Below are 13,045 nucleotides of genomic sequence, written 5' to 3'. Positions count from 1 at the left end.
CTTGTAAGTCAAACCACTGTATATATTATAATGTCTGTGTATATATGTGTATATATATAAGTGCTAAGTATTTTTATTTTTTACTAAAGATGTTTAAAATATAATTTATATTACAATTTTTTCACCTTTCAGAATAGAACAAGTGAATTCATTACATTACTAAGACACTTATTTATATCTCACTGGTCTGTCTTATTGTATGCCTGCATATTTAATCATGAGTGAGCAACTGAAATAAATATGTTACATAGAGATTGATTCAGTTTAAGTTTATAAAGCTGTTTGATGATTTTTTTTCTTTTTTTGTTTTTTTTTTTTGGATTGTCTTTAACTTTCTAACAGATGATATAACATTGTTAAGCATTTTTATTTATCTCTGTGAGGATCATTGACAAACTGCAACAGAACTTTGTTTATAAATTCTACCTAGTTGAACTTCATTTCCTTCATTAATGAAATTTCTGATGTTTGTAACAAACAAAGCCCTAATCCATTTGTCCATAAAAGCACAAAGATGAGACAACATTGAATTCTTGTGACTCAAGATGTGAAGACAATTGAGTCTCACCAGGACCTGGACAACACAAGCTATTGGTATGTCACCTAGCTTTAATCTCCAGGACCAAATCAACTAATTGAAAAAATTTTGTTATTAATAGTGTAGATGAGTCATCCTTTATCTGCCCTGTGCAACATAACCTGTTCAGTCATACAGGATTAAACCTTATTTGACTGAAAATGCCAAGGAAAAAAAGAAATTAAAATTGTTCTTTGTTGTGATGTGAATTTTGTTACATCACACCTTTTTTTTCTATTTTCAAAAACCATTGTGAAGCTATATAAGTTATTACTATACTGCTTTTACTTATAATTGTAAAAGCATCAAAAAGTTACTGTATTGAATACTCTAGTGATGAATATAACATCATCCAAAAATATTTGAAATTGATGACAAAATATTTTGAGGAATCTTTTGTCTGTCATTTAGAAAAGAAGAAAATGTTAAATAAAATAATATAAAAATTTTTATATTATTTTCTTTAACAATTTCAATATTATTTCTTAAACTTGCTAACAGTTTTTCTAAAGGAAAATTTGAAAATTTTTAGTTATACTCTTAAGTTTTTTTTTTTTTTTAATTTCTAGGTAGTTGCACCTGTAAGAGAAACTTGTGCTCAAGCATTAGGAGCTGTTTTAAGCATAATGTGGCATTCTGGAGTTGAAGGTGTTCTTCAAGTTATCCTTGAATTATTAAAACGACACGAATGGGAAGCTAGACATGGTGGATTATTAGGATTAAAGTATCTTTTAGCAGTTAGACAGGTAATATTGAAAAATTATTTGTTATATATTTGTTATTGTATATTAAATGTAAATACTCATTTAATGACTATATATGGATGCAATAATTAAATATTTATTTGCATTTATTTATTTTTTTTATTCTTATAAACATGTATAAGAATCATCTTTAATTTTTAAAATAATAAAATGTTTATATGCAATATTTAAGTAACACATAATTTATATACAGTAAACTCCCGATTATCCGTGTGCGGATTATCCGGTTTGTGGATTATCTGTGCATGAATTTAATTTAAAAAAAAATGTAGTGAAGGTAATGATTTGATTAAATTTTGGAAAAAAATGACAATACTGGATGCAATACATGGTGTAACTCAATCTTGGAACAAAATAAAGCCAATAACACTCGTTCGATCGTGGAGGAAAATTCTACCAAATGATTGTTTGGATTCTATCAAGCCTTAGACAAGTGAAACAGTATCTGAAATAAGTGAGCTAAGTGCAAATTTACATGGCTTTGAAAATGTTGATAGAGAAAATATTGAGGAGTGGTTAGAACATGATTCATGTGATGGAGGTTTTCAAATAATGAGTGATGCGGATATTATTTCCAATCTCATTCAACCAAAAGAGCAAGAGAATGAAGCTGAAAGTAGAGAAGAAGAAATTATCAATTGCATTAGTCACAACATGGCCCTGAATTCTGTTGATACTTTGTTGGAATACATCAGACCAATGGGAATTTGAGTATAATGACATAATAGCTCTTAGAAAAATTCGAACTGATATTAAAAAATCATTAAAAGATTCCTGCAAACAAACCAAAATCACAGATTTTCTTAATAATGAGCATTAAACATGTTAAAATAATTGTCTGCCTTAGAAATGTATAATATGTTGTATTTTAGTAATAAATAATTATAGTTTGGATTATCTGTGCCACCTCTCCCCACCATTAACCCAGATAATTGGGAGTTTACTGTATTAGCCTTCAAGATCATGTCAGAAACAAAAAAATATTTGCTTAATTTCACATACTTAACAACATACTTTCAAAAAAAATAATTGCTTAAGTTTCACATACTGTATGTTAAGTTATCAGATAAATGCATAAAGATGTATTTATCTGATAACTTAATGCAAAATATATTCATAATCTTATCAGTTATAAAAGACTACTTATAAATATAATACTGCATAATTATTTATACAGTAATAATTATATAGTATAATATAATTATTTAATAGGTTATATTTATTATATTAATATTTAATTTAATATAAAATTACCAATTCTGGTAAGTAGATTCTTTCTAAAACTATTAAAATAAAATTTTTAATTACTGTTTGCACTAATATTTAAATCCTTTTTATGAAATTTTTATGGAAATTTCTTATAGAAATTTTTTAACTTGCTATACTATCAAAAATGTTTTAGTAACTTTGACAAATACAACTTTTTTCCTGTAAAATTTATAAAAGTTTTAAGATTATTGATATTTTAATTAATATTTATTTTAGAGAGAAAAATTTTTTCTTATATATTTCCAAAAATGATGATAACTGTAATTATAAGCTGAATTTTTGAATTTTGGGTTCATTTACAAATTTTTTTGTGTATTTTTTAGAATAAATGTATTCATCTTATTTAAGAAAATGAGATATGTTTTATGTTATTATACATGTTGTTGTTTTATTTAATTTTTGTAACATATATATTATAAAATTATTAACATAGCTCTATAATAATAGTATTATATTATAGGATATGACATTACAATTAGTTCCAGCTGTTTTTGATTTGGTTTGTCAAGGACTGAAAGATCCTGTTGATGATGTTAGTGCAGTTGCAGCTGCAGCTTTAGTTCCTGTAACAAATATAATTGTAAAAACATTGAATGACAAGGTAAAAAAGTTCAAATATGTATTCTTAATTCTGTCTTCTGTTTTTTCTTTTTCTTTAATATAACAAAAAACCAAGTATGTGTAATTCAATATTAAAAAACTCCAAAAAGATACAGGATATATCATCTACGGACGTAATTTTTATTTCAAAATGCATTTTGTTTTTTGATTTATGAAAATCAATTCTGGTGGATCTGTGTATTATTAAATTGTTATCAGATGTGCCAAGAAATGATGTAAAAGTTGTATGCTTTCAATGTTGTCATGAATTTTGAAATATTTATAATGACAACTGTTAAGACAGATTAGCTTTACTTCTAAAGTTTTTTAGATATTCTGTTTCCAAAAATTTTAGTGTAAATTCCCTGATTAATAATTTTCTTTATCATCATTTTTTAAAAATAATTTACATCTGATTAATAGATATTTTATGTATTTTAAATAGTCTAGATTTTAGAAACTTAACCAAACAATTGTCTTAAATAATCAGGCTATAACTCTGCTAATTTAATGATTAATACTAAGTAATTTGTCAGTAGAGGTAGACATTAGGTACCATCTCTTAATTAAATTAATAATTATAATTTTAATAATTTATTAAATAATTTAGAATCCACCCCAGGCCAGTTTTCTTCCAGATGTTTTCTTGTTTTTCTTTCCTTCTTTCAGTTTATTTTTATCATTCAGTTTAATGTAGGTACAGTTTTAAGGTCTGTAATAGTTTGCATTTTGAAAAAAATGTGAATGAAAAAGGGGAAAATTGTTCTTGTTTCTGAAATGCATAATATGATCAAAGTGTAAAAAAAACAAAACAAAGAACTGGTGAATAAACTATGTCAAGTATATGACATGGACAATGTATAACAATGAGCATAAATTAAATGCATGTTACCAAGAAAAAACATTTATTTTTGATGCATAACAAATCATGTGATTTAGTCATAATGGCTTTTGATTCTTGATTTTCACTGTGAATGTAAGATGCACCTTTATTTCATTTAAGTGAAAATGGTAAAAAAGAAAAAGTGCATCTTAGAATAAAGGAAAGTTATTTTGCATATACTTGAAATGCCATAACTTTCAATTTATGGAATATTGTTTCATATTCTACTCTTTAATAATTTAATGTAAGTATATAATAGTATTATTATAATTAGTTAAACTGTAAAAAATGCACACACATACACATTAAATCCTTAATTCCTGCAATAATTAATTTTATTTACAGCAAATGTTTTCAGACATAAATTTAATGCCAATCTTCAGGTTACAAAAGGAAAATAACAGAATTCTTAACTGAGTGGAACAAATTTATCTCAAGCAATAGTCAGACTTTAGAATGGTATACAACAAATATTTTTGGAGAATATCATAATGTCTTTATAATCATGTTAATGATGTTTTAAAATTTTGCATGATATAAAAAATTAATGCAGCCAAATGAGAGAGATAATACATTCATAAAGCTTAATGAGAATAAAAATTTAGTTTATTTCCATATATGTTATACTATCTCATAACATGATCTCCAAGGAAATGTTCCTAAAAATGTTCCATATCTTTATAGTATATGGGTTTACCTTATGAGATGACTTACAAATTTATAATTTTTCTATCTCAGGAGACTGACATTGTGTGTTGGTCTGATGAGCTTAGCCTTCTTCATATTTACTTCTAACACATAAGCAGCTAGTGCTCTGACAGGCTTTGCTTATTGACAAGAATATAGTATTGTCAGTTATTTTAATTATTATTATAAATTTTAATAAATTATTTGTTGTTATAGGTTCCATATGTGATATCTTCTTTATGGGATGCTCTGTTAGATTTGGATGATCTAACTGCTTCTACCAGTAGCATTTTATTACTTTTATCCTCTTTACTCTCTTATCCATGTTCATCAACTGTTTCTGTGTAAGTAATTTAAAATTTATGAATTGTTAACTATGTATGTATAAAAATTTACAATTTAAGTCAAGATTTATATTTTCCTACATATTTTATACAGCACATTTATGTATTGATGAAAATATGATATTTGAATATAAATTTTAAGTATTTTTTTCTTTTAAATAAGTTTTATTTATCTACAACTTTAGTAATTATATTTATTCATTTATAAGATTTGTGTTATCTGAATTCTTTATTAGCTAACATAATGCAAATGTTGAATATTTGCATTTATACAGGTGATATTATATATGGAAATTATGTGAATATAAACAAACAAAACTGAGACTAGATTAGCTTCGGTTTCTATAACCAAATATCTACAACTCACAAGCCAGATTATTTTTGGCCTATAATTATAATTTGTTAAAATAGGTACTGCTTTATTGTATTCACTTTGAGACTCGACTACACTGATAACAATGATTGATATTATTATGCAGTGAAAGTAGTTTGACTGCCATTAGTAGAAATTTTGGTTTTGTCGAATCAGATAATTTAAAAATATGCCAAAACAATTAAAAAAGTTAACAGTTAATTTATTTTTAAACTTAAAAGTTTATTAATAATAATAATAATTATAATTGTAATAACAACAATAATAATAATTTGAAGTTCATTCAGCATTTACTCTTCTGGCTATTTTGTGCAGTATTTCATTATTAAAATACTCATATTCATAATATTTTTGAAACTCAACACATCTTTACTGTCTGCCACAACAAAATACTTGAGATTCTTCTATCCAAGCATTTTTTGGAGAATTATACTATTTCAAGCTGATTTCTTAAAATTTCATCAGATAATTTTTTAAAGTTTTCTTCAGTAAAAATTTATAATATTTTATAAACTTTTTATTTGACATATTGTCTATGTGGAATGTTATTTGTGATTTCTTCTTCAACAGATGTAAGTTTAGTTTCAGCTGTCTCTATACCTATTTTTAAAACAAGTTTCAAGTTTATATCCCATTTAACTAACTACAGTCTAACTCGTTTATAATGTCATCCATGGGACTGGCAATTTTTTGACGTTATAACTGAGTGTCATTATCTGCAAAGTCTATTATTATCATAATAAATTTATTATTATATGTATAAAAATGCAAACTACATGTTTAAATCAACTTTATTTACATTATTATGTCGAAGTTTACATCGATGTAATTAAAAATTTCAAAAATTTCCTTTTATAAGAAATTTCTATTTGTCATAAGTTTCAATAATGGTGGAACTTCCAGTTTTGAGAATAATATCGAATCAAAAGGCAACAAAAGGTTAAACTAATGTATGCCAATTAAAAATAATTCAATTATTTCTTTATAAACTATTTAATGTAATGTTATATTAAAAATAATAGAATATTTAACAATTTAGCATAAAGTAATTTAAAAATGAGTACATAATAACCGATCGTCACGTCATTAAAAGTGTAGCAAACCTCACCCCACTGAAGTCAGGTGGGGAGAGTACCACCCACAGTCGTTCTAGAAAGTGGACTCTGACCCCAGGTCTAAACACGTAGTATTTTCTTTGTAAATTTGGAAGTGCTTCAAATATGACGTTAAAACAGGGTTTTATGTTGCTACAAGTGGGATTTTTAACATTATCTAGTATAGTAAAGTCGTGGAACTGATAAAAATTTGACGTTACATAAGGGTTGTCGTTACATCCGATGACGTTATAACCAAGTTAGACTGTAGTTGTTAAAAATGTCAATAGTTGAATTGCATTTTTATTTATATTTGAACAATAATTTCTTGATAAATGTTTCCCATCCTTAAAACATCTAGGATTTTAACCTTTTTTAATTATTAGAAGTGTTTATTTCTAATTAAATCTATGATTTTGTTCTTTGCATATTTATTATACAGTAAAGAACTATAATACATTCTTTTGGTGATTTAAAAATTTAAATCACTGAAAGATTGTAAATGTGAAAGTCCTAAAAAGCAACTTTCACATTTACGATCAGCAATTGCATGGAAATAGTGCTGTTTTGTCTGCATTGTAGATATTCTTTGGTGAATATTTAACAATAATTTTTGTATATTTTGTCCTTGATGTAGAATAAGAACTTTTCTCATTTTTAAAATGGGTAATTCTCACTTAATTTTAAAATGGATTGTAATTAATTTCAGTACTCATCCTCTTGCACAACTAGTACCCAGGTTATGGCCATTTCTTAATCATTCTTCCTCTGGTGTACGAAAATCAGTATTACAGGCATTGGTGACATTAACTGCTGATGTAAATTTACAGGTGAGAATATTCATAAATATTAAATTTTATTATTTATTATTGATATTCATTTTTTTTCTCAGTTTGTAAATTATTAATATTTGCACGTTGAAAATTGGAATAGATTATAATCAATTATTGTTAAATAGTAGAACAATAGATTTAGTAATCATTAAATTAAATGCACTTTTAATGTTTTTCAAACTTTGTTCTAAATTCGTTAAATTAAAGTGAAATAAATCATATATAAATATTGTACTGTGTTTTTATTAATAATTGCATGTTATTAATTTTGATTTAGACTTGTCAAGAATGGCTTCCTGTGGTATTACCAGATGCACTACGACTTATATATCAACGCTGCCTTATTGAACATTGTGATGATATATCAGATATTTTATATAAGGTAAAAGTACATTTTTAAAACTTCATTTTATACTTAAAAATCTTAACGTAGCACAGTACTAAAATTTTCCTAAAGATTCACTATGTTAATTTACCTTATTAGGTTCATTTATTGGTTTGTTCAGAAGGTTCATAATGTTTTTTGTTTCTGATTTTCATATATTTTATTACTTTTGTACTTATGTGTAGCATATAAGTGTCATTTTTAAACATTATTTGAAAGAAAAAATCATAGAATTTGGTAAAGATGTGTTTATTTAACAACAGTTAAAATATGGAGGACAAGAAAGTGCATTTTGGATTTTTAATGTCTTTCTACCATTACAAGGGTAAAAATGCTACACAGACTAAAAAAACAAGAAATGTGCTGTTCATAGAGATGATGCTGTGGTACAAGCACAGTAAGTGATTTTCTCATTTCAAAACCAGTAATTTTTGTGAGGAAGATGTAGAATGCTCTGATAGACCATCTTATTGATAATGATCAGATAAAGACAATTGATAACAACCCAAGTTACAGTATTCAACAGATTACTAAAATATCAAACAGCACCATATGTGAACATTTGAAGTGTGTTGGTTACATCAGTCACTATGATGTTTGGATATGGCAGGCATGACTTAACAGAAAAACATTTGATAGACTGTGTCTCACTATGTGATTTACTCTTAAAACACAATGAAAATGAGCTTGTAGGAGTTTTTTCATATTGTACGTACAGGCATGTGAATTGTGAAAAAAATATGCTTGAAGAGTTAGTGTTTTTCTTGGAAGGCAAGCATGTTCAATTTGGAGAGTTTCTGATTTTATAACAGGATGGGAAAGGAAGATGTTTTGAAAAGGAGAAAGGAGATGGCAACTTACAGATAATATAATGGATTGACAACTCTAGTGTAAAGTTGGTAGTAGTCTTATATGATATTAGCCTCCCTGTGGAATTTAATGAAACTGTATAAAGGATCAAGGAATAGTTTACTTTGTATTGTGACATTTTGATTACTTTCTTGTTCAGCTATTCAGATATACTGGGGTTACATGTCTTCCTGTTTATTGAATGACAATAAATTTTGTAACTCATTTAAATTTGTGTGTTATTTGTGAAGCAATTTAATGCACTGTCTTGGAGAATAGATAAGTTATTAATGTGTTAATTTTCTCCATAATTCAATAATTTTTTAGTTAAGTAAATAGAAGAGAGTGACATTTTAGTCACTTTTGTTAAATCTTTTGTCTCTCATCATTTTTTTTCAACATCTCTGCTGTTTGTATGTATTATTGTTCATTAATATATAATATGCAAAAGAATTTTCTTTTAAATAAATCTTAAATAAATAAATCAATATTAGTGATAGTGATATCATTAATACTGATATGTTTTATTGTCAAAGTTTGGTATTTTTTCTGTCTACAAAGAGAAGATCATAGCATATTTAATACTGTTTTCATATCTGCCCACAAAATAAATAAATAACAGCAATAAGTATATAGATATAAGTAAATAAACTTCAAAACATAACATAAAATTATTTTTTAAATCATTTTATGTTATAAGTGTGTTAATATTTGTATATTAAATAAGTTTTCAATAAGAGAACAAGTTTAATTTTAGAGTTTAAAGAAACAAATATTTTTAAAATAAATTCAAATTTGGAATTAACATGTTCTATTGATTTTTTTTTTAAATTTTATTTTTAAATATTTGCATTATTTTAATTTCACATCTCATTGTTTTATCAAATTTTTATTAAATATGTTTTTTTTACTTATCATATATCATATAGGTTTGGTTCCAGATCATTACTTGTGCTCCCTTTCCAACTCTTTTACATGCAGCTTGCCCTTATCTGAATGTTTGGTTATGTTTTTTAATGCATCCATCAAGAACAGCTATTGATAGCAGCACTAATACTTCATGGCTAGAAGTTAAACATAAACAAAAGGTAAAGGAATTTTTAATATAATTATTTATAATTAAATTTTTAACTATTGAATACTTTCTTAGATTTAATTAAAACAACTGTAAAATTATTTGATATTTTATGAATAAAAAAGCATTATAAAAAATTATAATGAAATTTTATCAAAAATGTTTCAAGTATTTTACATTCTAATAGTGACTATAATAATATACTGTGATGTAGGATTATAATATATAGTCACTGCATAATATTTAATATTTCCATGGTCTGTTCAAAAGTTGTTTTCCAAAAAGCATATGCTATAAACTATATTATATAAAAGTTATTCTGTAAACCAACTAATTGTTATATTTCATTTAAAAAATTCAAATTAGCAAATATTTATGTTTATATAATATAAAACACTCATGAAACTGTTAATAAATTAATTTAAATAATTAAATTAAGTGTTAGATATTAACAAATAAAATTAACAAGTTTTGGAGAAGCAATCTATTTACAATAAACAATCATTATCTAATTTTAAATAACTTTTTAAAATTGTATAGAAAAAATAAGAAAACTGATCCTTGCTCATAAATGGTTAAGAGATTGACATGAATAACTCATGAAATTGTAGTATTTATAAGTATTTAAAATTTGTTAATAAAAAATTTGACAATCATTTCACTCTGCTGTAATATTCACTCTAAACATTAGCAACAACTATAGAGACCATATTTATTAAATAAGAATTTAGTAATTTATCTTTTTAAAATATATTATTTTATTAGTATATTTTAACATATGAAAGAAGTTAGTATTAGTAATAATAGATATAAAAATAATTTTAAATATATAATACATGTCTAAATCAATATTTGTTATTAGAATTAAAGAGATTTAAAAGAAACTTTTTATTATTGAAATTGTCTACATTAGCTAAAATAAGCTATTTGTTTAAATATCATTTTCATTTATAAAGTAAATGAAAGTATTACCATTATTAAGGATCATAACAGGCAAGATTGTGACCAGACATAAATATGCTAATGCCTTTTGGTAATAAATCAATCAACATTGGAATAGAAAATACTCTCTTGAAATAAAATACAGGTATCCCTTGATTAATGCAGTTAATTAATTCCTCAATACTACCGTGTATATCAAAATTGTGTTAATCAAATATAGTATCTATGTTAAGTAAAGACAGCTGGTAAAGTTGTGCTAATTAAAACTTCCGACAAACATATAAAGGGATTGCCGCAATTAATTTTATGCCATTAATCAAATCTCATGTTAAGCAAGGGATACCTGTATATTGCAACTGTAGATGATTTGAGTTTGTTTAATTAAACACTGAAAAAATGAATATTAAAATTAGAATTTATATGCAATTAGTCTAACTGGGTTCAAAATACAATAAGTTATACAACATCTTTACTCCAACAAGTTTATTTTACCACCACTATTATTTTTAACTTTATTCAGAGGTCTTTTCTGGCAAATTGTATTGTCAGATGTTTTAATGATTTTGAAAAAAAAACTTACAATGACTTTAAAACATGGACACTAGAACAAATTTGGTTACTGAATTAGCATGGGTGTTCCGCAATTTAAACTGCAAATTGATTTTTAAAGTTTTTTTGTATGTTCTTGTTTCAACATTGTTAGAACATTTGATGCAGTCCAGTTTACTTGAAGAAGACTTTCAAATAAGGTTGAAAATGTTAGTGTTGTTAAAATAAACTTGCTGGGGTAAAGTTGTTATATAACCTATTGTAGAATTTATGAAATTTTTTATATATGCTTAAGTGTATTTTATAATTTATTTGTTGTTTAATTTCAAGAATTAGTAAATTTTAAATGTTTGTAAATTTAATTCATGACTATTAGGAAAAGAGCCAAGGGAGAGGAAGAAGATTAAGTTCTTCTGATTTTATAAAGGATAGTACTGAAACCCATTATTATATTGGAGGAAATGAAACACTTACAGATGATCATCTATTTAGGGAAAAATATGTTATGAGAGCTCGCTGTATGGCTGCAAGGTAAGTTCAGAAATTTGTATTAAAAAATCAGTGCTTCAAAAAACTAATAAATTTTATAGTTCCAAAATTTTTTAATATAATCTACTTATATTTAGAAATAGATTCCTTAAATTATTTACAATGATTTTAAAAATCATTAAGAAATTTCAAAGTTTACATTAGAGGTCACTTAAAAATCGTCTGCTTTTAAAAGTATTGTTATAAGACTAAAAAATGTTTTCATTCTCTTATCAAATGTTTGTTAATAAATTTTATCCAAATTAAATATTGTTAGACAAATATGGTTTTAAAAAAATATCTATAAACAGGGTCAAAAATCTTTAATGCATATTTCAAATTTTCATTAGTATATAATGCAGTTAACTCAATCTTTGTATTGCTGCATTATATAACTATACAGAATTTTTAAAAATAACATTTAGTCTTATTTTTAATTAGATTTCTTGGACTGCTGCTAAGTCATCTTACTAAACAAATCCCAGAACCAGCTGAAAATTCAGAGCAAGAATCTTTAATAGAAGGAATTTCTAAAATTCTTCTTTTTCATTTAAATTCAAAATCTGCACTTCAAAGGATTGCTATCGGCTTAGTTTTAACAGCTTGGGCCAAGCATGAAAAGGTAATTCATTTAATGGTTGTGTATGAAATTAATTTTACTATTATTTTAAAAAGTTAATAGTATTATATATAAAAAAAACAAACTAACATATAATCTTATGTAATGAATTTTTAATTTAAAAAAAATTAACTTGAGCAGTGTTGAAAGTATTATTCTGTTGTTTAAATCTAAATTGATATTTAATTTAAAATATTGTATACAGTCGATTTTGCTTAATTGTGACACATTGAGACCTGAATAATTTGTCCAGATTAAGTGATGGTCTCATAAAGTGAATTCTAAGGGTACAGAGAAAATCTAATATTAAAAAAAAGAGCAATAAAGACAAAAATAATTTATTAAAATATAATTAATATTTAGTGTGAATACATATATGTAAACAAATTCAAGTTCAAAAATAATATATTAAAATACAATCATTAATCAATAAAAAGAGCAATTATTTTTGCAAAAATTTATTGAGAGTATCTTGACACATTTTATTTATCCTCTGCAAGTGGACAAAATTGGTGTAGGCATCCAATACAGTATTACATGCAAAAACAATTTTTGGCCTTTTTATGGCAATTTTAGTTATAGAAATTCTTGAAATGGAACTGTTGCTTGCCTAAAAAGGTTAAAAAATTTTAAATTTATATTCAGTTACCTGAAAAAAAGCAGATATGAATTTT

At 25.1% G+C, this 13,045-nt stretch overlaps 1 protein-coding gene across 1 annotated transcript in view; it reads left to right on the top strand.

The window, feature by feature from the left end:
- Hel89B (histone acetyltransferase 1) overlaps positions 1 to 13,045 on the top strand; it is a 123,653-nt gene that overhangs the window by 63,510 nt on the left and 47,098 nt on the right. Inside the window, exons 11-18 of the mRNA XM_067265837.1 lie at positions 1,147 to 1,323; positions 3,071 to 3,211; positions 4,997 to 5,124; positions 7,301 to 7,421; positions 7,702 to 7,806; positions 9,588 to 9,746; positions 11,601 to 11,755; positions 12,194 to 12,374. Of these exons, the coding sequence (XP_067121938.1) occupies positions 1,147 to 1,323; positions 3,071 to 3,211; positions 4,997 to 5,124; positions 7,301 to 7,421; positions 7,702 to 7,806; positions 9,588 to 9,746; positions 11,601 to 11,755; positions 12,194 to 12,374 (1,167 nt within the window). The remainder of the gene's footprint in view (positions 1 to 1,146; positions 1,324 to 3,070; positions 3,212 to 4,996; positions 5,125 to 7,300; positions 7,422 to 7,701; positions 7,807 to 9,587; positions 9,747 to 11,600; positions 11,756 to 12,193; positions 12,375 to 13,045) is intronic.

This window comes from Centruroides vittatus, unplaced genomic scaffold (genome assembly GCF_030686945.1).
Source record: "Centruroides vittatus isolate TY-2023 unplaced genomic scaffold, ASM3068694v2 contig_250, whole genome shotgun sequence".
NCBI lineage: Eukaryota > Metazoa > Arthropoda > Arachnida > Scorpiones > Buthidae > Centruroides > Centruroides vittatus.
The sequence above is the reverse complement of the archived record's forward strand: the minus strand, read 5'-3'. Positions and strand labels throughout refer to the sequence as shown.